Below are 26,136 nucleotides of genomic sequence, written 5' to 3'. Positions count from 1 at the left end.
TTTATTTCTTAGTCTGAGTTGGAAATAGAATTTAGTTTTAAGTGTGTGTGAATTTGTTAAATGATGTTTTGTTCCCCAATTTATTATAATTTATACCATCATTGTAAATTATTAAAATTGTATTGCATTTGCAACATGGTGCAAAGTCCTAATCTTCTCCCTAAATCTACCCTACAGTTCAAAAGCTTGTGGTCAGTTACACTTTGGTTTTAAGTAAATTGTTATATTTTAATAACTTGGTTTCCACAAAAATATTAAGCAGCATAAGCATTTTCAAAATTGATAAGCAAAGTTTCTTGAGCACCAAATCAGAATATTAGAATGATTCCTGAATTCTCATGTGACACTGAAGACTAGAGTCACAGCTGCTGAATATTCAGCTCAGCCATCACATAAGCAAATTAGATTAAATATATTCAAACAGAATTTTAAATGTAATATTTCACAATATTACTCTTTTTATGAATAAAATAAAAGCAAACAAATGCAGCCTTGAACAAACTTCTTTGATAAAATTTACCAAACTCAATTTTGAACAGTATAGTGTATGTGACAAGATAAGATAATAAATAACTCCTATTTTTAATAAAGTCATCCTCAAGGAAAAGTGTGACAAATAAAAAGACAAACTAACATTAGGCTCGTCTAAACAGCTCCCAAGCTAATTGTCTCTCAAACAACTTTGAAACAGACAAACTCATGGGAGATGTCACTCAGGGAAAAAGATGACTTGTTTACAGCCTTTGCAAACAGAATAATAAAGACAGAAATGATAGAAAGGAGAGTCCTGAAGGGGGGCTTGACTCTGGATCACACAGGGACCGTTCTGTCATACTTGGTCACAAGACAAAAATCTGAAATTTTGCAAAATCTCTCCACTTACAGTGATGAAACTCTCTCGGTGAGCAATATAATACCAAACATGTCAGATGAGAGCATAAACAAGAGAAAAAAAAAATACTGTAAATTACATCTTTAACATTCTCTAATATTTAAGTCCTTACAGTTCATTTCAATGCTTGTGGTGTGGCAAGCGAATCCTAAAAGTACAAATATTCTCAACTAAAAAGAGGTACAGACAGTCTCTCAAATACTATGGGGAAACAATTAGAAGACATTATGCCATGTCAACTTCCTGAATGCAAACCTAGTCACATATATAAAATAAAGTTTATTGAAATTAGTAGTATTACATTAGTGTCGCAAATAAACACGAGTATGAATTCTTAAAACATTCTTTATATTTAAATTTGAAACTTATATTAGATTACAGAAAAGTTACTTTGAGGAGTCAGTACAAGGATTCAGTTTTTTTTTTTTGTTTTTTTAGGAAATTTTCAAAGGGAAGTCGAGAGAGACCTAAAGACCATATCTTTTTAATACACAACAATAATCTTACACACTTCGAGGTATTACTGACGCAGAGAGAGGACACTAGAAACAAATCTTGATATGCGGTTAAGAAACAAAGCATTTTTATATTCCTATAACTGCTTTAAGGTACTTAAGTTTCTCTGATGTCCTCCGGTGTCTCTAGGACAGGTTGGCCTATGAAGCTCAGAAACCAAAAGAGAACAAACGAAACGAAAAAAGACTGACTTCTCAGAGTCCTCCAAAAAAGCTGCACTCTGCAGAACGCCAAGGAGCCAAACACACATGGGAGGAGAGATTCTACAAAAAAAGCCTGCAAGAAATCATCAGGTCAGCATACGAAAAGAGTCCACACATCCAAAGACCTGCCCTCCATGGGGCAAAAAATAGCAGCCGGCTTTGTAGGTTCTTTGATTCATTAGTCTCCGAATCATCAGAATGCAAATCAAGCCAGCAAGTTCAAAAAAATTAAAAAAATTAAAATAAAAAGATTCAAAAACAATAGAACTACTTCACACAAACATCACACAACATTTTCCAACTGCTCGCTTTACGGCTGTACGCAAGTGGGATTTTCTTCGGGAGGGAAGGTTTCAGAGGGTCACGCAGATCAGAGCGGATAACATCCAGTAGGAACGCTGCAACAGGCAATAAAGTGACACCTCTAAACTTCAGCAAAGTCCTTCAGCTGAAAACTATCATTCCCAGCAGGCAAAGCACACAGCCTGTGATGATGTGGCTTGTCCTGAGCTCAGAAAGACGAGGATGAAAACAATTCATCCTATTAAAGCCCGTGTTCTTCAATGCCCTTGTCAGACTGAGAGTGAAAGAAACTGTGACTTGCAGAAGAGGAAACAGAACGATGTGATTGATCGATCCTCAGACATGGCAGCTGGAAGAACTTGTGCATGATGGACAGACTGAACGAGAGCTGGGCTTAGTCCTCGTCGTCGTTTTCGTCAAATTCGTCATCGTCGTCATCGTCCATGTAAGAGACGGGGGTCTCCACCCGAGAGCCGCTGTAGTGGGAGTCGTTTGAACTGGAGGCCATCGTGCCGTCTGCCCCACCGTCACTGTCAGAGAAACAGAGGAAAGTGAAACACAAGACACTGTTGTACCAAAAGAGAGTACGAAAAGTACTACAAAAATGAAACTACACAAAATCAGTCCATAGAGCATGCAAGCTATATTTAGCTTTGTGGCCAAAATTTAAGACATTATTCACTGAAATTCTTTCCCTCCACCTCACATAAAGTAATCAAGTGGCTTCATAAGACTACTTTTATGGTACCATAACATTTTTGGAGATTTAAAAAGTTTTCCTCTCAATTCACAAGTGTTGTATGAATTAATAAAATTTACTTTCAAATAACCACACCAGAGCAAAAGGCAATATCAGAACTATATTCATAATAACCTCTAGAAAAGTCAGTCACAATTGAACTCAATTCAGCTTACTTTAAAGGAAAAGTTACTTCAAAGCAGCCCAGGTTAAGGGCCAAAGATAAATTCTTATAGCTGTATTTATTTGATCACAAATAGAGTAGAACAGCAATATTGTAAAATATTACAATTTAAAATGAATGATTTCTAACTTTTTTCCAAATGTAATTTATTCCTAGAATGTAGTTCCTGTACCCAAGTGTCCCTGCATGTTTTATTATGCTCTTAAGGACATCCAGTTTTTCTTCCAACCCACACAACCTTAAAATCTGGAAATAATTTAGAAAACATTTTGGTTTTCAGCCACTGTCAAGCCTGTCTCCTATATATAAAAATCCTTCCTTTTTACCCTCCATTTCAGATGGATCTTTCACATTATGGTTTAAAAGGGGCACTGTAAACATTAATGATCTTTTTCAGGAGAATACATTTGTTACTTTTTCTTGTCTGTCAGAAAAATGTAATCTTCCCAAAACCCTTTTCCCCCCGATATTTTCAGACTCCTGAAATACATTTTCTCATTTCCCTCATGCACCTCCTACACAAGAGATTGATCAAGTTTTAGAAACAAAACTCTGTAAAGGTACTGTATATACTGTACACACACACACACACACACATACATATACATGCATACATATACGTACACACATGTATACACATACATATAGATAAGTGCCGTAGCCAGAATTTGAATTTTGTTTATTTTTTCATTATATTTATTGTGATTAACCTCCCGTTCTTGTTCACAGTATAATGATATTCAATAGTTGCACGCAATCACGGAGAACATAACTAAATTGCGATGATCAAACTTATTTTTAATTATCGTCTATGGGCTGGACGTCATGGCCACACCACTGATATAGATAGATGGATGGATGTGTATGCATGTATGTATGTATGTGTGTGTGTATATTATATATATATTAGGCCTAGTATTATCAGTCTGCCGAGTAAACTAAACAATTTACTAGCCAATGGCAATTCAATTGCCAAGGTGTCCGTAGAGGGTTGAAATATAAAGGAAGAGGTAAAAATAACAAAAACCCTTTCTCTATACCTGGCTTTACAGTTTCTTCCCCTTGCCCCTGATTTTTCAATAAATGGAGAGCGCAGAGACAACTTTTGTTTTTGAACAGTAGTATATTACTGGGAACTGTCATAGTGTAACCTGATTCATTAGCTACTGTTTCCAACACCATTTTCTTAATGAACAACTGAAAGGTGCACAACAGAAACTCACCTCCCAACATGATAGCGGCCTCCGTTAGCAGACGAAGCCCCTGTCATATAGACATTACTGATAGGCCCCTGCGCCATTTCTGCACACAAGAAATACCCATCAAATTAAGCACGTGACCTTTACAGTCACAAAACTTCATATTTATACACTGATGTGGTGAGCAGCTGGAACTAACCTGTGACATAGGGCTCCAGTGCTTTGGGCACCAAGCTTCTGGCAGTCTTCAGGTCCTCAGCAGAGCACTTGCCCACCTCGAGACCACAGGCCATGCCCATGCGCTTCAACACCTCAATGTCATCATGAATCTCGAACATGCTATCGAAGTTGAAGAGGTACTCAAACCTGATCACAAATAATGAGCAAAAGGTATGAAAGGTAAGGATCTCTGATATTTGAGTCCGGTCACCAACAGCATAAATGGTCTGGCTTTTGATATCATACTTGTCATTGGAAATGCTGCAGTCAATGACTGTTTTCTTGCTGGTGTTTACGATGATGAATGGCAAGTGAATGACCGAGTTGGCAGGTGGGGGCCTTTTCGTCTGTTGTTCTCTCTGGCGGTTCCTCTGTACAAGGTTCTTGAAGGCAATTTGCTGCAATCGAACACATTCACTTTCAAAATAAGTTCATCATCAAAATAATTCTTATAAAACAAAAGAATAGCTTCTCACCTGTAAGATGAGTTCTTGAAGTTGCGACTGTTTTTGTTTGATTCTCTCCAAACGTCTTTGCCTCTCCACCTCCAGGTTCTGGCACTCCTGAGCAGAGTTTGTGGGCAGGCCAATCCATTTGATCTCTTTCTTCTCTTTGGAGATGATGTTCATGGCCATCAGCACATTGAGTGCATCGTACACACGCCGCCGAATGTTCTTCTGGTCATACACATGCTGAAAAGGGACAACACAGAGAAAGTGAAGTGCTATTCGTTTAAGATGTTTGTGAATGAGCAGCTCTTTAATCAGTTTGCACTCAACAAACAAAGCTCTGGATCAATGCCTAACCACAGGAAGAGGCTTACCGCATCATTAGGGGAGATATGATTATCACCAGAGCTGAACTCAGCCACAAGCTCATCAGCAACCTCGTTGTAGGTTGTGACACCCTTCCGCTGGACCTTTTCGCAAACCTTCATTGAGAAATGTCTGAGGCCTTTCCCATTCTTCTCCCCCTTCTTACCCCTCTTTCTGAGGACAAGCAGAACAAAAACCAAATTATTGCGCAATATTTACATTATGACGACAGAAAAAGGATAGCCGAAATAAATGTTTTGCTGCTGCTTTGTGGGAATTTTCCTTATAAAAGGTTCTATAGTGCCACCGTGGTACTTCTTGGAAGAAAACAAAACTGATTTTCATCAACGCAAATTTAATGTAATATTTTTCTGATTTTGAAGTTAAAATACTAAAACCATAATAATAATATTTTTTCTTTCCCTTTTTAATGCCATGTCACCTTCTATACCTATGTTCAAGACAACAGCCAGGTTTAGTTTGTAAATATAAAAAATAAATTATCATTTTATTCCATCCCTTAAATCATTAATTAATTGTACCTGGTTCCACTGAATGCATTTCTGAAATAGAAATGTCATTACATGTTACGAAGTAGCCTGCTGAAGTAAGACTCACCCCGAGGACCACGGAGATGCTTCCGATGGTTGACTCTGGGTGATAAACTGAGAGCTGGGTGTGTGTGGGCTGTTCATTAGGATTACATTGGAGCCACTGGGCCTCTGAGGTGTGCTAATGACCTGTGATAGAGACCATTGGGTTTAGGAGACAATTTGGCAAACATAATAACAAGAGCAAACGATGCTTGCTACCAAAGCTTGCTACCGGATTGTAATATTAATCAGATCTGTACTATGATGAAATCTAAATGAAAAAAGTTTAATGTTAAGGAAGGTTAACATTTATTCAACTAGGACAAATGCAAGCTAACATGCTTCTTTTTTATACTGGCTACATATGACATTTTTCCAATTCTCACTGACATATGGCAAGGAATTAACAACAGCAGCTGTGAATATGCAGGTGGCTAAACAGCAAGCGTCAGTTAAACAAGCCAACAATTTCTCTTTTCTAAATTAGTTTGTTTCTTTTTTTTAGTTGTCTTGGGAAGCCTGCTTCAATTTCCAACAAACCCTGATTTTCTCCAGCAATTAAAAGCAGCATCCCTTGGCTATATCAAAGCTGGTTCAGAGAAGCCAGAGAAGGATATACTGTACCTCACTCCTTCAATGATTACTCCGCATTGCTCCATGTGGATTAATAAAACTGAACTAAACATAACCATTCTTGGAAATCTGTTTCACCTTGAACTGCTAGATCAGAATTCAAATAATTCTCTTTCTTCATTCAGGAGATGGTGTGTGTTCAACATAATGACTTTAGCTGTGTGTAAAACACTACAAGAGCAGAGGCCATTTTATTTCCAGTTTCCTAAGCTCTCCCCATATTGATGACTGGCTACTCTTAGTTGGCATAAACAAACGTCACTTGCAGGGCTTAAAAATAAAAAAGGCCTGATGGCCCAGGTCCAAAGTAAGAGTTTCGTGCCAGTTGACAAAAATGTGACTTGCCCTATTTTGCTAAAGGTTGAGTTTCCTACATGATTACCTTACATTTTTTGACCATCATGTAAGAAACAGTTAAAATGCATCGAAAATTACATCAGTAATGTTTGTCTCAATATGCCAATGACATTTACGGCTGTCATAGAGAAAAACTTTAGGCGTGAAAAGGCCATTCGGTATAAAAAAAATAAAAATTTAAAAAAAAAAAAGTTCAGTGAAAACCATTATACTGGTATATGCTTTTCAGAGCCTTAAAGATATACACTAACATTTGAAATATTGGGGTCATTAATATTCCTTTTTCTTTTTAAAGAAATTAATACTTTAGCAAGGATGCATCAAATGTCACAAGTACATTGATAATGTTACAAGTTTTCTATTTCAAATTCTAGTGACATACTGCCAAGTATGGTGACCCATACTCGGAATTCGTGCTCTGCATTTAACCCATCCAATGGGTTGTGGTGAACACACACACCGTGAGCAGCCATTCATGCTGCGGCGCCCGGGGAGCAGTTGGGGGTTCGGTGCCTTGCTCAAGGGCACCTCAGTCGTGGTATTGAGGGTGGAGAGAGCGCTGGACATTCACTTCCCCCTCACCTACAATCCCTGCCGGCCCGAGACTCGAACCCGCAACCTTTGGATTACGAGTCCGACTCTCTAACCATTAGGCCACGACTTCCCCCAAATTAATGTTCTTTTTAACTTTCTATTCAGAATCTTGGGGGGAAAAAATATGGATTCACTGAAATGAAAATGAAACACTGGGTCGAAGGCCGAATACTAAACAACTGCATAAATTAAATAACCAAAATGTGCTTTTTACTGTTTTTTCCTGATTTTCAAATGATTGAAAAAAAAAAAAAAAATCAATTACAAAACAATTTAAAAATATTTACTTAACACTGAACATTTTGTAGCATTCTAAGAGACATTATACCAACAAAGCACAATTTAACTTAAAATTAATAAGTTAGTAAAATAATATTTTTTGGCCATTTTTGAGATCCCCTTCTTGACTCAGGCATATATTTTTTTTATTGTACAAATAAATGCAGCCTTGCTGAGCAGAAGACTTCTTTTAAAACATTAGACTATGCAGTCTTGGCCAAAAATATCGGCACCCTTGGTAAATATGAAAGGCGGCTGTGAAAATTAATCTGCATTGTCAATGCTCCAATCCTTGATATTTTATTTAAAAAAAAATTCACAAAAATCTAACCTTTCATTGTATAAGAATTTAAGGGGGGGGGGGGGGGGGTATCATTATGAAATAAATGTTTTTCTCAAATACACGTTGGACAATAATTGGCACCCCTAGAAATTCTTACGAGTAAAATATCTCTTTAGTATATTCCCATTCATATTCACAATTTTGAGCACTCCAGGGTGATTATGAAAATTAAATTATCCAGCCATGGCTTCCTGTTTCACAGAAATATAAATATGAGGGAAAACAAAGCCCAAATTCCCTTAATCATCCATCACAATGAGAAAAACCAAAGAATATTTCTGATGTGCAGCAAAAGATAATTGAGCTTCACAAATTAGTGAAGTGGCTTTAAGAAAAGAGCTAGAGCAGTGAAAATTCCCATTTCCACCATCAGGGCAATAATTAAGAATTTCCAATCAACAGAAAATGTTATAAAACTGCCTGGAAGAGGACGCGTGTCTATATCGTCCTAATGCACGGTGAGGAGGAGAGTTTGAGTGGCTAAAGACTCTCCAAGGACCACAGCTGGAGAATTGCAGAAAATAGTTGGGTCTCGGGGTCAGAAAACCTTTAAAAAAAAAAATTGTCAAACAGCACCTACATCACCACATGTTGTTTGGGAGGGTTTCAAGACAAATTCTCCTAGCTCATCCAAAAACAAACTCCAGCATATTCAGTTATCAGACACGACTGGAACTTCAAATGGGACTGGCTTCTATGGTCAGATTAAACTAAAAAAAAATTGCGTTTTAGCAGCAAACATTCAAGATGGGTTTGGTGAACACAGGGATAAAAAGTACCCCATGTGTTCAATGAAATATACTGCTGCATTTTTTTAATGTTGTGGGCCTATATTTCTGCTGGAGGTCCTGGACATCTTGTTTGACAAGTGGCATCATGGATTCTATCAAATACCAACAGATTAAAAAAATCAACAAGTGACTGACTCTGTTAGAAATCTTATAATGGGCCATGTTTGGATCTTCCAACCGGACAATAATCCAAACACAACACAAAAATGGGTCACTGAGCACAAAACCAAGCTTCTGCTATGCCCATTCCAGTCCTCTGACCTGAACCCTGTAGAAAGTGAGTGGGGTGAACTGAAGAGAAGCAGCACCAACATGGAGGTAGGAATCTAAAAGGTCTGGAGAGATTCTGGATGAAGGAATGGTCTCTGATCTCGTCAGGTGTTCTCTAACCTCATCAGGCACTATAGGAAATGGAGGTTTCAAAAAGTACTGAATAAAAGGGTGCCGTTAATTGTGGCCAATGTGTATTAGAGAAAAACATTTCATAATGATATTTCCCCCCATTTTAAATTCTTATCCAATGAAAGGTTAGATTTTTGTGATTTTTTTTAAATAAAAGATCAAAAGTATTAACAATACAGATTAATTTTCACAGCCTTCTTTGATCATATTTACCAAGGGTGCGGATATTTTTGGCCATGACTGTATTACAGATCCCAATTTGAACACTGTGTGAGAATATAATAAATTGCATCCCTAGAAAAAAAGGGTTCTACAAAAAATATTAAGCAGAACAACTCTTCAACAATGAAAATAAGAAGAAATGTTTCTCAAGCACCAAATCAGCATATTAAAGAGATTTCTGAAGGATCATGTGACACTGAAGACTGAAGGAATAAATTGCATCTTAAACTATAATAATTTAGAAAAGCTATTTTAAATTGTAATAATATTTCACGATATTACTGTTTTTTTGTCTTGGTGATCATAAGAGACTGAGCCCAAACTTGTGAACAGTACTTTGTACTGCCATTTTTGAGCCCTGTAAAAGTAACTGATAAAACCAGAAACTCTATACAACGTCAGAACAAACACATCCCATTAAAGCATTGACCGTTTAAGAGTGTGGACAGACAGGACATTAAACCCAAAAAACAAATTGGAATTGAGTGTGGTGTGAATTACGCTTATGTGGTCTTTACATTTCAGTGTTTACACAATCAAACTCCATTCAAAACTTACCATGTGTGGTGCGATGTTTACATTGGAAGGGCCCAGTGTTTTTGGCAACAGTTGTTTTCCAACCACCACTGACTGTGGATGCACCGTTACTAAAGACAGCACACCTGCAGGGGTAGTATTCACAGAGGACATCTTAATGCAATGCTATGTAAGGTCAAGCAGGTGTTTGGGCTTTTGTGAAGCATCAAACATTCTTGAATATCTTTTTAAAAATTAAACTGCTGATGCACTGCACTATTATCTTAAGAAACTCCTAATGCTCCCCTTACCTTTGCCAGGGCTCAGGTTCTGATCAATGAAAACCTTCAGCTCCCCATTGGCCTCAATCAGACCAGCCTGGGGAGAACAAGATGACCATCAACTCATTGACTTACACTATTTTCAGTCGATTACATCTAATAGAGCTAGAGAATACTCACATCTTTGGCCATGATCCCTGGGGCGGAGGAATAGATGCTTGGTCTAGCTGAAAAACCTGAGCCAAATTTCCACAACAAAATGTCTCTGCAACAGAAAAGAAACTGGTTTGGCACAAAAGCTGAGGACACTTGAAGACTGTAACCAAGGTTATTTCTACACAAATCCTTGTTTCTCACAGAGAAAGTGACTGAGGAAAGTTTTCATCTGCAAAAACCGCCCAAAAGGATGCAATGATCAATGGGATTTCAAACAAGTATATCTTTCAGTTTCGGGTGGTTTTTGATGTATGAACAGATTCATAGATGAATATTTCAGACAGACATAGTTAGTCTCTATGATAGGCTTCAGGTTTGCCTTCATGCCAAACCCCTCTGCGAACAAGACAGAACCAGCACTCATTCAAAATGCTAAATAAATGATAAATGATCACAATAAATGATGTAATAATAAAAAAATGTGGCTGTATGTCTGAAAACCACCAAGGCAACATTATTAGGCATTATAGGTTCAAAGGTTCAGCACATTTATATTCTTATTATAGGTATAATTACTTAAATATTATATAGATTTCCATATCAAAATGCTATAAGACTCAACACACATTTGCGAAGATATTAAAAAAAACTAATGTTTTACTGGATGATAATGACTTGTATAAAACGTTTGATGGTTTGGTTCCTTTTACTCAATACCGATTACCTGTATGATGTTGCTTTTATGCAACAGTACATTATACTTGAATCATCTGATATTCTGGTCATATGCTGATATTCTGCACAACAGCACTCTTGCTAGTGTGAATGTGAAATGGACTGAAACTCTGTCACAGGTAAAGTGGACTTAAATGAGATTTGAGTCCTCTCAAGCCCAGTGACAGTGTGAACACAAAGAGAGCTGGGTTCTTTATCACACAGTTCACTAATGGAGTCCAAGTTTGCTTATTTTAAAATGCTGTCTAGGTAAGTACCTCACAATGTTTAGAGACAGAGCCCTAGTAGATGAAAACGAGGCCCGCCGAATTGCTTCCAGCACTCGTGCAGCTTATATTACCAGACAAAGACCTCGACGAATCTTTCCATCTCTTCAACATCAAAACTTCAACTCGTGCACTCAAAAACCGCATGCAGTCTTCTGAAAGTCACCCATATGCAACAGTTCCTGTCGTTTTAAGTAACTTTTTTTGCAAAAGCAATGGGCCTTTCAATATAGGAAACATTCATGGCCAATGTCTCAAGTTATAAAAACCATGTAAACGCATAAAGCAGAACGCAAATTTACGTTTTATTCGTTTATATTTTCCGCATCAAACAATGCACAACCGATGCAGTATGTAACGTTACTATAATAAAGCGTGTTAGCCCAGTTAGCTAGCTGCCTTTCAAACACGTTTTGCACCGAAACCCTGCTCTAAATGTGATTAAAACGTGCCTCTCCTGCTTAAATGCGACCAGATCGAGTATTGTGCATGTGCTCGTACCGTTTTGCGAATGGATCGGACTTAAATGGCCATCTGGAAATGAAGTGAGTAAACTTTCCTCTGAACTTACAGTCCTGAAGCCCTTTGCCTTCTTAGGTGCTGTATTTGTTGGCATAGCCAGTTAGCAAGAGGACAGAGGAAGAGGAGGTCTGAAGCCCATCTCTCAAACAGGAAACAAAAATAAATAAAATAATATGAAAAATAAAGCTCATATGCAGTGAATGGCCATGCTTTTGGAACGAGCTTGCACTTGGGAGATGTCTGATTGTAAGATCAGGGCACATTCATAAAACCCAAAATGGATGCGGATGTTATAAGCATGTACATAAAAGACGCATGGCAACTGTGAAATCCTCATGCATGGTTTCAGAAAAGAATTAAAATTACTGATATCTTTTACAAAGAGTTTCTATCATTTATCTTTGGAACAGTATATAGAAACGACCTATTATTTTCAGCAAGAGTTGACAGTCATAACACTATTCTGCTGGAGGGCAACAATTCATTGGCTTCGCTTCAGCATGAGTTTAGACGACAGATATTCCTACAAAACTGGAAAATAATCGTTCAAAATGTTGCATAATTGTTTACTAACTCATCAGAACTAATATAACAAGCAGGATGGATTTGGTTTAATGCCTGGCAGCCATTTTACATGGAAGCTAAAGCAAAGCCATCATGCAGTGATGCTTTAATAGCCTGCTAGCTGAAGTGACAGGTCCTTAAGACGACCTAAACTAGTTATTATCTAGTTAATAAACCCCTCACGGTTATGCAAATTTAACAACAACTACCGTTTCATTTTGCTAAAGTATTTCAAAAAGGCTTTAGAGCGAATATGGTAACGTTAAAGCTGTTAAGCTAGCGACCAGACGAGCTAGTAAGCTAACTTCCACTCAAATCGAGGTCATCTGGGCAGTTTTAATATAATCAATCTAGGATCTACATACTATTGTTTGCTACACGTCTGTTTTGGTAGCTTTTTCGTGCAATGGCCAAATACAAGTAATGGCCACTGAGGATTTTCCATTGCACTCCAATGACAGAAGCACTTGACATGGGTTAGCTTGTCGGCTAACACAAGCCACTGGAAGACAGACAGTTTCAATATTTCACATAAGTGATAATTAAACCGGACTGAGAGTTTACAGACTAACGATCACAGATTCCATGTATAATTCTATACAGATACACGCAGGGGTTACTGGCCAGGTTTTCTGGCAAACGCTGAATTAGAATTCTAGCAGAATTCTGATTAATTCTAAACACAGAAAATATCGGTCAAGGCTGTCTGCGTGGAGTCAAGCCCCCGCTGGTCTCACTTACGGTCGGTTGCATCCGCCTTCAACTGTCTATAACTGAATGAATAGGAGCGCACACAATACGAACTGCTCCCTCTCTGGGTCTGTAAAACTGAGCTTGGCGGTGTCTACGCCACGGCAAATCCGATTGGACAGTAATGCGCATGACGTCGGGGGTGTGTAATACGGAAGCCACGCCCATACTGCATTTTGATTGGATGGGACTCCAAATCACCTGTGGTAAAATTTTCTCATTGGGTAATTTCACTGGATCCCACCCCACTGCGTCTGAGGGCGGAGCGTGCGTAAGAATACATGTAAATAATAAAGAGAAACTCACTAATCAAAAGGTTTATGTCTATAAAATAAATGTTAAATTTTGAGTCAACATCTATAATAATAGCTATTAACAGTATGTACAAGTGTAGTTAACATTTAAACGCACTTTATAACGATATATGTATATTAACACTGCTTCCCCGTTGCTTTGCTACATGAATGTTATCCTATTTATTTATTTATTTATTATTATGCAGGGGTGTAAAATGTACCTTGAAATTGTACATAAATTTAAGTACAGATACTATGTTTACTCAATTAAAAGTCTAAGCACTAAGCCAAAAATATTTGAGGGAAAGTAAACAAAAGTATCCACAATTAATTGAACTTCAGTATTTAAAATGAAAAATTAAACACTTTTCTTAGCTTTTTTATAGACTTTTTTTTAGAACAGATAAACAAATAGATGAATAAAAACTAATAAATTTCTGTTTAAATAAAAGGAAAGTTACACCTAGAACATGATTAATTGGCTTAATTTATGTAAACGTGCAAGCATTCAGTTTTAATGGTCTTAGGTAAATTCTCCAAAATATTAATTAAGTAGTGAAGTATTATTATTCAAATACTTTACACCTTCATTATTAAAGCTATTCTAAAATGTATTTTTGAAAGCAAACAAAGGTCAAGAAAGTATGAATCATCTAACTAATAAATGAAAATGTCTGTAATTAAAATATGTCATTAGGTGGCTGTTTGGTGTCAGGCTCTAGAACTTTTTTTTTATCTGTATTCATGCTGCCCCTACAGAACACACTGTACAGTATGTTTTATACAGATAACTAAAGAGTAGTTCAAAAAAGGGTGTCACCATTTTCGTGTCCCTATCATTTTCACTTCTCTGGGTGGACATATTTGAAGAAGTTATCTGGGTTAAATACTGTACATCTATGAAGATGGATTTTTCACCTTTTGGAAAATAGAACATAACATAAATATGATTAGGTATAGTAATTAAACAAAAATATTATTCAGAAACAAATATATACAGAAAAAAATCTAAATGCACCAATAAAAAAGACAAATTAAACAATTCAACATTTATTACTACACCCAACTGTATATTGAAAAAGTTATTGTGCCTGACTGTAAACACTGCTTGTGTTTCCAAATAACTGCACATGACTTACATCAGAGAAGCTCTTGCTCATGCAACACATGCTGTGGCTGTGTTTATTTATTACAAGAGAAACACTTTGAGCAGCAGGTAACTTGAGTTACAACATGCATATTATAGATATGTGAAACATGTTTTAAAATCAGTTCATTCGGTGGTGTTCACACTAAACATTCAACACTGTTATCCACTCAAAGGTTTAGCCATACTGCACTGGTCAGCTGAACATGCTCAAAAATAGGTCATAACCAGTGTTAGATTATGCTGGCAGAGTCTGCAGATTGTGCTACTGAGAGATGACAGTAGTATTTTTTATTTTATTTTATTTAGTCATTTAGCAGACGCTTTTATCCAAAGCGACTTACAAATGAGGACATAAGAAGCAATCAAAACCAACAAAAGAGCAACAACGTGCAAGTGCTATTACAAGTCTTGGTTAGCCTAACGCAGTACAGATAATTATTATTATTATTGTTATTTTTTAATAAAAAGACAGATAAAATACAATTAGAATAGATAGTGCTAGAGTTAGAGGGTCAAGTAAAGATGGAACAGATGAGTTTTTAGCCGTTTCTTGAAGATGGGTAAGGATTCGGCTGCTCGGATCGAGTTGGGCAGGTCATTCCACCAGATGGGAACAGTTAATGAAAAAGTCCTTGAAAGTGTTTTTCTGTGTTTTTGGGATGGTACAATAATTCGTTGTTCACTTGAAGAACGCAAGCTTCTAGAGGGCACATAAGTCTGAAGTAAAGAATTTAGGTAAAGGGGTGCAGAGCCAGTGGTGGTTCTGTAGGCAAACATTAATGCCTTGAATTTAATGCGAGCAGCTATTGGTAGCCAGTGCAAATTGATGAACAGAGGCGTGACGTGCGTTCTTTTCGGCTCATTAAAGATTAATCTTGCAGCGGCATTTTGGATTAATTGTAGAGGTTTAATAGAATTGGCTGGAAGACCTGCCAAGAGAGCATTGCAATAGTCAAGTCTGGACAGAACAAGAGCCTGAACAAGGAGTTGCGTTGCATGTTCCGAGAGAAAGGGCCTGATCTTCTTAATATTATATAATGCAAATCTGCAGGACCGGGCAGTTTTAACAATGTGGTCTGAGAAATTCAGCTTATCATCAATCACAACTCCAAGGTTTCTGGCTGTTTTTGAAGGAGTTATGGTAGATGAGCCTAACTGGAAGCTGAGATTAGTTATTATTATTGAGTAGTAGTAACATAACATTAATAATAATAATAAATAAATGAATAAATCAGACACAGAATTCAGATCTGATCTGATTTTCCCCATGATCTCTCATATTAAAATATGTAATATGCCCTGGAAACTTTGTTTAACCACTTTAAAGGTACACCTTGCTAGTTCAGGGTTGGACCATCTTTTATCTTCAGAACTGCTATAATTCTTCATAGTATAGATTCAACAAGGTGCTGAAAATATTCCTCAGAGATTTTGGTCCACACTTACATGACAGCATCACTTGCTGCAGATTTGGTTTGGTGATTATGTGAAGTGACATACTGCCAACACACACAGCAGTGAACACACACACACCGTGAACACACACCCGGAGCAGTGGGCAGCCATTTATGCTGCGGCGCCCGGGGAGCAGTTGGGGGTTCGGTGCCTTGCTCAAGGGCACCTCAGTCGTGGTATTGAGGGTGGAGAGAGCGCTGGACATTCACTCCCCCCACCTACAATCCCTGCCGGCCCGAGACTCGAGCCCACAACCTTTGGATTACAAGCCCGACTCTCTAACCATTAGGCCACAACTTCCCCATATAGAGGCCATTTGAGTACTGTAACTCATTGTCATGTTAAAAAAACAGTTTGAGATGATTTGAGCTTTGTAACATGTCACAAACTGGAAGTATATGAGCACATTGTGGTCATAAAGAGATGACATGGTCAGCAACAATATTCAGGTAGTCTGTGGCGTTTAAACGATGCTCAATTGGTACTAAGGGGCCTAAGTGTCCCAAGAAAATATCCCCCACCCTATTACATCCACACCAGCAGCCTGAACCGTTGATATTGTGCAGGATGGATTCATGCTTTTATGTTGTTTACACCAAATTCTGACCCTACCACCACCTGAATGTCTAAGTAGAAATTGAGACCCATCAGACCAGGCAAACTTTTGCTCAAACCAGTTTGGTCATTATCCTCTGACCTCTGGCATTTTCACCCATAGAACTTCTACTCACGTGATATTTTCTCTTTTTCCGACCAAATTGAAAGTCACTTAAATCACCTTTCTTCCCCATTCTGATGCTTGGTTTGAACTTCAGCAGATCATCTTGAACTTGTCTTCATGCCTAAAAGCATTGTGTATTTCTATATTATACAGACTATTATATAACTGTAATACATATATATATATATATATATATATATATATATGTGTGTGTGTGTGTGTGTGTGTGTGTGTGACCCTGGACCTCAAAACCAGTCTTAAGTCGCTGGGGTATATTTGTAGAAATAGCCAAAAATACATTGTATGGGTCAAATTTATTGATTTTTCTTTTATGCCAAAAAGCATTAGGAAATGAAATAAAGATTGTGTTCCATGAAGATATTTTGTAAATTTCCTACAGTAAATATATTAAAACTTATTTTTTGATTAGTAATATGCATTGCTAAGAACTTAATTTGGACAACTTTAAAGGCAATTTTCTCAATATTTAGATTTTTTTGGACCCTCAGATTCCAGATTTTCAAATAGTTGTATCTCGGCCAAATATTGTCCTATCCTAACAATCCATAGATACATAAATGAAAAGATTATTTATTCAGGTTTCAGATGATGTATAAATCTAAATTTTGAAAAATGTACCCTTATGGCTGGTTTTGTGGTCCAGGGTCACATATATGTATTATAGTTTGCAAATGCCATTTGTTTGCCAAAAAAAAGAAAGAAATGCTTTTATGTCTTATATTATATAGAGTTCACACTTGAGGAAGAAAAAAAATATTTTATTTTAATTTAGGCTATTTTAATTTATTATCATTTAAAAAATGTATTCAGATGGCCAAATAGTAGTAATATGTCCAAAAAGTAAGATGAAATTCAGAGCATGTGTAAATTGATGAGTTTCAATAGATCAATTGTCATAAAATCATAAACTCAAGCAGAAGTACAAATAAATGTTCCTCAAAAGCCTGTTGAATCATACTGCATTTGAAAGAGATTTTTCTAAAACGATATTCATAATAAACCTAAAATATTTAGTCCAGTAAAGTTATTTTTATGTTTACATTATAAAAATAATGTAATATTTCACAACAAAAACACACGTGTGCCACAACCTGAGGGTACACATTTTTACAATTTTATTAAAAAAAGTAGGCTACTTACTGAAAAAGTATGAACGAGACAACCATTTGAGGGGCAAAAGCATCTGGTAGAATCTAGCTTTCATACGCTACTGAATAAATGTAGTTAAATGTAGTTTACTACTTTTAATTTGTTATTACTCATCTCTGGTAGAGAGATTTTAATTATACACAGTCACACCATATTCTCCGAACTACAGAACGCACTTTTACGAACTACAACTCCCGATACGTAACTGTTTCCACCGCGCAGACTCGCTGGTGTTCTAGCGCATTCCCTTGATGCTACACGCATGCGCAGTTGTACATGGGAGCATTGGGTATCAATTTGGTCAAACAGCGGGTGATAAAATGGTAGGTGACATAGAAATTAAAAATATTGCTGACGTTTTCTGCTCCTGTGTTCGACGGAGAAGCTCTGGCAAACGTAGATATTCCGCGTCTTGCACGAGTTGATGTCTGCGCGTGTCGCACCGAGAATGATCATAATTGTGTGTATGTTTTGTATGGGCAGGAAGGTCAGTTGTTGATATTTAGGGAGTTCAGCATGCACATTTACGCCTATCTGTCCTGGAATCATGCACTATGTACTGCATAAAGCATCTGAGGATTATTATTATTCTGTGCTTTAGCCAAGCTTGCATGCTGTTAACCCTGATGTCCTGTTTTGGATTTTAGAGACCCTCCAAGCCCTATTTTAACACACCAAAATCGTACTTAACATCGAAATCAGCTTAAACATCATGACTTTTCTAAAATGCAACAGATCTGATTATAAACAAGCTTTCAACTCGATGTTATGATTAAATAGTTTTACATTAAATAAAAAGCCTATTTATGTTGTTCAAAGCAAGTTTAAAACCTGATTGATAAATGCAAGGACATCACTGATGTTTTTAAATGTTCACAATGATTTTATACATACAATGTAGGGGTCTCTGGGACCCCAAACAACCAGGCAGCCAATGTCAGCAGACCAGGAGGGTTAAGTGACATCCATACCCAGCTATGAAATGTCAGACGTAAGTCTTTTAGCCCTGCCCTCTCAACCCAGCCCCCAATAGCAGCCTGGTTATTTTCCAGATTGTAATACCCTCTAAACATGTCTTAAGTGGGCTATGAAACTTTGTGCACATTGTGTTCTGGTTCTATGTCTTGTGATGGCCCAGTCAGAATGGTTCTATTGAACTCGTTTTAAGAACTAGAGTAAAAACAGCTTACTGTGCTTCGATGGAAATAACTGTAGGGTTACCCGGTTGTTTTGCACTGGCTGCCCTGAGCTTGCCATCTCATATTACATGCCAAGCGCAAGTGGCCTGTCACAGGTCCTCACATGCTTGGTGCTTCAGTCGAACTTGCTATAACCGGTAGAATGTCCTTTTAAATTGCCACATAGGTCTGGACGTTTGGTCAACGCTTTGTTTATGGTTGTTCCAGTTGTCAGCTTTAGTCTTATGCCTGAATGTGTGCAATTTTCTCTCTCTGTATGTTCGTTTGTGTCTCTTTCTGTTTGTACACACTGCTGAGTGTATTCCTCCGTCTGTCTGAGTTCATGTCTGAGGGGATATCTTTTGTGTCCACACAGCATAAACTAAAATCCTCCCAAAAGGACAAGGTACGGCAGTTCATGTCCTTTACTCAAGCCGGGGAGAAGACTGCCGTATACTGCCTCACTCAAAATGACTGGAAACTAGAGGTGGCCACCGACAACTACTTTCAGAACCCAGATTTATACCACAAGGAATCCATGAAAAGCTCAGTGGATCGAAAAAAGCTGGAGCAGCTTTACAATCGATATAAAGGTGAGTTTTAATCTCATTTTGATATGTATTTTGCCCACTGTCCTGTGCCTGAGTGTATCACTGCATGCTAAAAAGTGCTTTTAGTTATTTGTTTATAATTAAAAAAGTCTTTCAAAAAATGTTCTATTACTTTTGAGAAATATGATTCAATTGTAAAGCTTTTTAACTTTCCTACTCAGAGTGGGTTACACTCTCGTGAGGGCCTTCATTTTGAAATCACACGGCCAGCTGTGTCATGCAGTTCCACTGAGTTTCTAATAATAAAAACAAGTTCACTTTATATAGATCTTATCCAGCGGGTGCTTAAAGTTGGCATGAAATGGAAATGCATCCTAATTCATCCATGTATGTTTCATTTTAAAAAAATGTTTTGACTTTGTTTAATCAAAATTTCATAACTCTTCCGGTGAAATGACATACTTTCTCTTTGGTGATTTATGTCAGACTTCTCAAATAATTTAATTTGCATAAACTCTGCGCTTTTCTTTTATTACGCTGTAAGCTTGCATTCACATCTTCCTCTATCCAATCAACAACTGATCGACTTAACCAAGTCCCCGTCCTCCTTTTTTTTCCTTCCAGATATTCAGATTTCACTTATATGTAAATCATAATGCAGAAAAATTATTGTCTCTACTTTTGTTACAACCCGAATTCCCGGAAATGTTGGGATGTTTTTTTAAATTTGAATAAAATGAAAAATAAAAGACTTTCAAATCACATGAGCCAATATTTTATTCACAATAGAACATAGAGAACATAACAAATGTTTAAACTGAGAAATTTTTACACTTTTATCCACTATTGGCGCTTTTCCACTGCGTGGTACGACTCGGCTCGGCACGGCTCAGAATGGCACGACACGGCTCAGTTCGGCTCGTTTTGTGTTTCCACTGCAGTTTAGTACCTCTTTAGAGTGGGCGGGATTATTCACGTGTTGTTATAGTTGCGCCGCCTCTACTGCCGTAACTCCTGAAAAACGTTTTAATTCTGTGTCGCTCCATCATGCTCTCGCTGGATCCGCTCCTCGGCTATCAACGAGAGGAACATCTGTACTTCCTCAACAGACAACGAAACAGACATTTTTTGGTTGTTTAAAAAAGGTGCGGTCATTCAAAACAGTTGCGTTCGATCCTTCGCTGGCTGTGCTGATTTAAATCTAGCGGGTCTGTTGTGTCTCATGCTGAAAGTTCAGTGACGCAGGCAGTGACGATTTTCTCCGGCCAATCAGTGATCAGCAGAGTTTAAACGTCATGTTTTGGTAATGGTACGGCTCGCTTGGAACCTCGGCCGAGGTGGTACTAAAAAAAGTACCAGGTACTGTTCCCAGTGGAAAACCCGCCAAACGTGAGCTGTACTGAACCGTGCCGTGCCGTACTGTTCAGTGGAAAAGCGCGATAAATGAGCTCATTTCAAATTTGATGCCTGCTATCAAAATTAATGCTAAAAAAGTTGTCACGGGGGCAACAAAGGGCTGAAAGAACAAGAATTTTTTTTAAAAGATTCAGCTGGGGGAACATCTAGTAACTAATTAAGTTAATTGACATCAAGTCTGTAACATGATTAGATATAAATGAGATGTCTTAGAGAGGCAGAGTCTCTCAGAAGTAAAGATGGGCAGAGGCTCTCCAATCTGTGATAGAGTGCATAAAAAGATTGTGGAATACTTTAACAACAACGTTCCTCAAAGGCTTTGCAAATCTCAGAACATCATCAGAATATTCAGAGAATCTGGAGAAATCTCTGTGTGTAAGGGACAAGGCTGAAGACCTTTGTTGGATGCCCGTGGTCTTCGGGCCCTCAGACGACACTGCATCACTCATCAGCTTGATTCTGTCATTGACATTACTAAATGGGCCCAGGAATACTTCTAGAAACCACTATCGGTAAACACAATCCGCTGTGCCATCTGCAGATGCCAACTAAAGCTCTATCAAGCTAAAAGGAAGCCCCATGTGAACATGGTCCAGAAGTACCGTCGTGTCCTGTGGGCCAATGCGCATTTAAAATGGACTGTTTCAAAGTGGAAAAGTGTTCTATGGTCAGACGAGTCCAAAGTTCATGGACGCCGTGTCCTCTGGGCTAAAGAGGTGGGAGACCTTCCGCCGTGTTATCAGTGTTCAGTTCAAAAGCCAGCATCTCTGATGGTATGGGGGTGCATACGGTATGGGCAGCTTACATGCTTTGGAAGGCACTATGATTGCTGAAAGGTATATAAAGGTTTTAGAGCAACATATGCTCCCCTCCAGATGACGTCTATTTCAGGGCCTTGTGTATTTCAGCAGGACAATGCAAAACCACATACTGCAGCTATTACAACAGCATGGCTTCATAGTAGAAGAGTCTGGGTGTTGAATTGTCCTGCCTGCTGTCCAGATCTTTCACCTATAGAGAACATTTGGCGCATCATTAAATGAAAAATACGTCAAAGATGACCACAACTCTTCAGCTGCTGGAAACCTACATCAGGAAAGAATGGGACCAAATTCCAAGTCATAACCTCGATGCCCAGACATCTTCAAACAAGAAATGCTACACCATGGTAAACAAGCCCAACTATTGTGAGACCTGTAGCAGGCATCAAATTTGAGTTAATTTTGTGCATAAAATTGTAAAATGTCTCAGTTTAAACATTTATCTATGTTCTATTGTGCATAAAATATTGGCTCATGTGATTTGAAATTCTTTTAGTTTTCATTTTAATCAATTAAAAAAAAAAAACACGTCCCAACATTTCTGGAATTTGGGTTGCGCATTTCAACTTTAACCAAATATATACGTACATCTAAGCAAAACAATGAAATTAAAATTAGAATACTTTGAAAGTGGAACAAAGTTTGAGTGGAAAAATAAAATGTCTAAACAAGATGTTCCTCTTAGAGCAATAAAACAAGATCTGCAGCTTGCATGCCACAGAGTGAAGAAAAAATTACAGGACCTATACATACAAATTTGGTGCATTCACGTCTTTATGAAGCCCAAAACCAAAGAGCCCAAGAGCCAGCAAAACCTAAACAAAAACTTACTCCTGCACCTTTAAATGTTGAATTCCTCTAATGTTTGTTTTACTAAACTGAAACTTAATGTTCTTGGTTTTTTAAAAGTCTTTTCCTTTCCCCCCTCAGATCCCCAGGATGAGAATAAGATCGGGATCGATGGAATTCAACAGTTCTGTGATGACCTCAATCTGGATCCGGCCAGCATCAGTGTTCTGGTTGTGGCATGGAAATTCCGTGCAGCAACACAGTGTGAATTCAGCAAGAAAGAGTTCATTGATGGCATGACAGAGCTGGGGTGGGCTATGACATCATTTCTTTATTTAGTCATGCGCACTGTTGAAAATATTTGGGTTGTGTGGTGGCTGGCAATATCATTAAATGTGCTTTGGGAACATCACACAAAATGTCCTACTACCTGACAGAATCACTGAAAAAAAAGGTGTCTTGAGAAATCACACCTCTTTCTGTGACAGTCCTCATCTCTGAGAACCACAGAAAAATGAGCCAATCTGAAATGCTTGATCTATTTCAAATTATTTTGCACGGTTTAGATTTGCTGAGAGACGCTGAATAGTAAAAATTGGCAGAATGGAGGAAGTCAGGCTGTAATCGCTTACAGCACCTTTTGTATACATCTTTGAGTTTTGTGTGAATGGCGTGAAGAATCAGTGATTTGATTGATGATGTGCCTGAACGTTTCATTTTATCTGCAGGTGTGACAGTCCGGAGAAACTTCGAGCTCTTCTGCCCAGATTAGAACAGGATCTGAAAGACAGCGGAAAGTTCAAAGACTTCTACCAGTTCACCTTCAACTTTGCCAAGAATCCTGGACAAAAAGGTTTAGGTATGGGCACCTTTTCTTTCTGAATTTCTGTGAATTTTCACTCTGGTTTCTTACAACGAATGAACAGTCGTTTGTATTAATGGTCTTTTCCCATTTCAGATTTAGAGATGGCAGTAGCATATTGGAACCTGGTTCTGGCTGGACGTTTTAAGTTCCTAGACCTCTGGAACAGATTTTTATTGGTAAGTCATTACAGCTTTGGACCTTTGACCTTGTTTAGCACTGAATGCAAATTAAAATTGTTTTTCTGGCTGCTACACAACGCATTAACCACAGAGTGGAATAATTTCCTTTAGCAATTAATTTAGATGCTCCCTGGTTTCTGTCCGTATTTTGTGCAGGAGCATCATAAGCGATCAATTCCCAAAGACACATGGAACTTGCTTCTGGATTTCGGCAACATGATTGCAGATGACATGTCAAACTATGATGAAGAAGGTGACATGCATTATCAATACTTTTTAATTTTGTGAGCTGATATGCTGACTGAATTTTTAGCGATTGGTTTTTTAAATCATAAATTGGCTGCATTTACTCATACAGGGTATGTTGGATTTTAATAATGTGACATTTTGTTTTGTTTCAGGAGCATGGCCTGTTCTCATTGATGACTTTGTGGAATACGCTCGGCCAATTGTGACGGGATCAAAACGCAAAACTGTATAGTAATGCTGCCCCTGGGCGAGAACTCACGCCTTGGTCGCCTCATTGACTTTGTAGTTTTTTTAAAGACTTATAAGCATTATAAGAGAGAACTAAGAGAAACACTTGAAACTGACAAGCTTTGCAAAAGGAAAAACAGGACGGAAAAGACGACTCCGACTTCCACACATCACACAGGAAGGACAAGAGTGCGAAACTCAAGATTTCTTATAGAGCCATCAGATGCACATGGCCAGCTATATTTGCACTGGCGACTCAATTCTAGCCTGAAACCCTTGGAGATTTTGGGTGGATAACTTTGAACCTAGTACCTCATCTCCATAGCAATCAGTGTCACTCTATAGGGCCGAGTCCTCATTGCCTACCCACTCCTCACAGTCTGAATTATGGAATAGTCTCTCCAGTTTCGTTTTAGATTATGTACCCATCTGTCTGGGTGTGTATCTCATGCAGGACTTGATGCTGATCATGTCCGCATTTTAAGCCAGACGTTCATGGGCAGCACAGCATGCGGCTCACAACACCAGCACTGTTGTTACAGCTGTAAAATACTGTATCTACTGCAGCAGTATGTACAGAGAGAAATGTATTATCAGTAATGTTTTATTAAATGAAATATGAGACATATGAAAGAGAGGCGTGGTCAAAACAAGATGCCTCCATACCATGTTTTTGTGTGATTTTAGGTCAAATGTGTCATCTGCCCTGTTGCGGAACTTGTAACAACATGGTTCAGTGTTACTCATTTCTTTTATTTTTTTTGTTTACCAGATTTATGTTAAGAAATAAATTATTGCCCTTTATGTTCTTCTCAATCTCTAACAACCCTGTTATTCTTTAACAGGAAATGTATCCTTGGACAACAAGAGGCTTTGCAAGCTTTCACTATGAAACGTTCTCCCATCAGTATCAGAAATTCATCATGCTTCTGAATCAAAATGATTAGTACAGAATATTAATATCTCCCTTCATAAATCACTGAAAAGCAACCCTGAAGCATGATGGTAGTGCTGCAGTTATATTTTGTTTGCACCAAACATTCAGGACACCGAGGTTAATTTTAGTATCCTGAGACCACAACTATTTATTAAAAAAATAAATTCCGGTTTGTCACAAGGCTTCTAGCAAAATTCAGTCATGATGTAATGTTCATCTTTTTCAGAAGTGGTCTCCTTCTCGTCGAAGAGTGCCAAATCTGCAGTGCTGAGAATATTGATGTCAGCCAAAATTCTCTGCATCGCGGTCAGTACTGGAGCTGGCCTCTTGGTCACCCATATGACATCTTCCCTATTATTTTTTTTTTTGTTTGTCGCTCAGTTAGGCCTGGATTGTGCACCGTGTTTCTTTCATCCATTCTGTTCAACTGAACTTTGTGTGTATAGGAAGATTTAAAGCTTTGCCAATAATATTATAACTTTTTGTAGCTTTTTTAAATCTTCAGTTCTTCTGAAAGTTCCATTTCACAGGCAGATCTTGTGTTTTAGTGAATAGAAGCAGTCGAACACACTAAAATAACTGATTATATCACTTAATGTCACTTCACTTAATTCAGTGGATCTAAAACATTTAGTATGATTATGTATGACTTTCTACTGTGGAACCTCAGATTTTAGGCTGTCATCTGCCTGATATTCTCATTTCTAAAGAAAGTATCAGGAACAACATGAGGGTGAGTAAACGATGACAGAAGTTTTATTTTGGGTGAACTATTCCTTTAATGGCGGAAAGGAACTTGCGATGCAATTGTACTGTGTACCACAAGAGAGCGGCAATGTGTTTGTAATCCAAAGAGGCTTCACATTCACGTTTGAGAGCTTGTGTATTTATCATGTATTGCTGCATTTTTTTTATTATGTGTGTTTATATGTATGTTATAATATTCTAAGTGTGTAAAAAATTTATTTTCACTGAAATTTGCATTTTTGTTGCATTTTCCGTTGTTACTTCCAATCTATATACAAATAATAAAAAAAAAATGACGGAACTTAACAAA

At 37.8% G+C, this 26,136-nt stretch overlaps 2 protein-coding genes across 10 annotated transcripts; one reads left to right on the top strand and one right to left on the bottom strand.

The window, feature by feature from the left end:
- Positions 1–211: 211 nt before the first annotated feature.
- Positions 212–18,040, bottom strand: LOC306876471 (transcription factor Dp-1-like). Of its 6 annotated transcripts, none has more exons than XM_079427661.1 (12): positions 17,858–18,040; positions 16,754–16,817; positions 10,262–10,346; positions 10,112–10,178; positions 9,843–9,946; positions 5,689–5,810; positions 5,079–5,244; positions 4,732–4,947; positions 4,502–4,653; positions 4,236–4,402; positions 4,061–4,139; positions 424–2,444 (listed from the first exon to the last, which is right to left on the bottom strand). In XM_079427661.1, exons 3-12 carry the CDS (start codon positions 10,271–10,273, stop codon positions 2,309–2,311), a joined length of 1,221 nt encoding a protein of 406 aa, XP_079283787.1. In that variant the 5' UTR covers positions 10,274–10,346; positions 16,754–16,817; positions 17,858–18,040; the 3' UTR covers positions 424–2,308. The 6 variants fall into 6 exon arrangements, with proteins under 6 accessions (XP_079283783.1, XP_079283787.1, XP_079283786.1 ...); XM_079427660.1 differs by having other exon boundaries at positions 16,707–16,817; positions 17,858–18,031; XM_079427657.1 differs by lacking the exons at positions 16,754–16,817; positions 17,858–18,040 and adding an exon at positions 13,066–13,169 and having other exon boundaries at positions 212–2,444.
- A 72-nt stretch (positions 18,041–18,112) lies between these two features.
- dcun1d2a (DCN1, defective in cullin neddylation 1, domain containing 2a) lies at positions 18,113–26,130 on the top strand. 4 transcript variants are annotated; one of them, XM_079426673.1, is made up of 8 exons: positions 18,125–18,189; positions 18,768–18,857; positions 19,421–19,637; positions 22,763–22,931; positions 23,350–23,480; positions 23,580–23,662; positions 23,822–23,918; positions 24,067–26,130. In XM_079426673.1, the coding sequence occupies exons 2-8, from the start codon at positions 18,849–18,851 to the stop codon at positions 24,144–24,146; spliced, it is 786 nt and encodes a 261-aa protein (XP_079282799.1). In that variant the 5' UTR covers positions 18,125–18,189; positions 18,768–18,848; the 3' UTR covers positions 24,147–26,130. The 4 variants fall into 4 exon arrangements, with proteins under 4 accessions (XP_079282798.1, XP_079282797.1, XP_079282799.1 ...); XM_079426672.1 differs by lacking the exon at positions 18,768–18,857 and having other exon boundaries at positions 18,113–18,189; positions 23,350–23,474; XM_079426671.1 differs by lacking the exon at positions 18,768–18,857 and having other exon boundaries at positions 18,113–18,189.
- Positions 26,131–26,136: the final 6 nt, after the last annotated feature.

Source organism: Barbus barbus (genome assembly GCF_936440315.1).
Source record: "Barbus barbus genome assembly, chromosome: 10".
NCBI classification, from domain to species: Eukaryota; Metazoa; Chordata; class Actinopteri; order Cypriniformes; family Cyprinidae; genus Barbus; species Barbus barbus.
Note: the sequence above shows the minus strand (reverse complement) of the source record. Positions and strands in the feature narration are given on the sequence as shown.

Bases quoted from the DNA above. Each gene is read 5' to 3' on its own strand.
- LOC306876471 (XM_079427656.1), bottom strand. From the start codon at position 17,883: ATGGTTGTCTCGTTCATACTTTTTCA. The intron at 5,245-5,688 runs GTGAGTCTTACT...GCTTGTCCTCAG, and splicing joins GCATCTCCGTGGTCCTCGGG to AAAGAGGGGTAAGAAGGGGG. The intron at 2,445-4,060 runs GTGAGTTTCTGT...TTTCTCTGACAG, and splicing joins GGCCGCTATCATGTTGGGAG to TGACGGTGGGGCAGACGGCA.
- dcun1d2a (XM_079426671.1), top strand. From the start codon at position 18,118: ATGCTACACGCATGCGCAGTTGTACATGGGAGCATTGGGTATCAATTT. The intron at 19,638-22,762 runs GTGAGTTTTAAT...TTCCCCCCTCAG, and splicing joins GCTTTACAATCGATATAAAG to ATCCCCAGGATGAGAATAAG. The intron at 23,481-23,579 runs GTATGGGCACCT...TTCCCATTTCAG, and splicing joins TCCTGGACAAAAAGGTTTAG to ATTTAGAGATGGCAGTAGCA.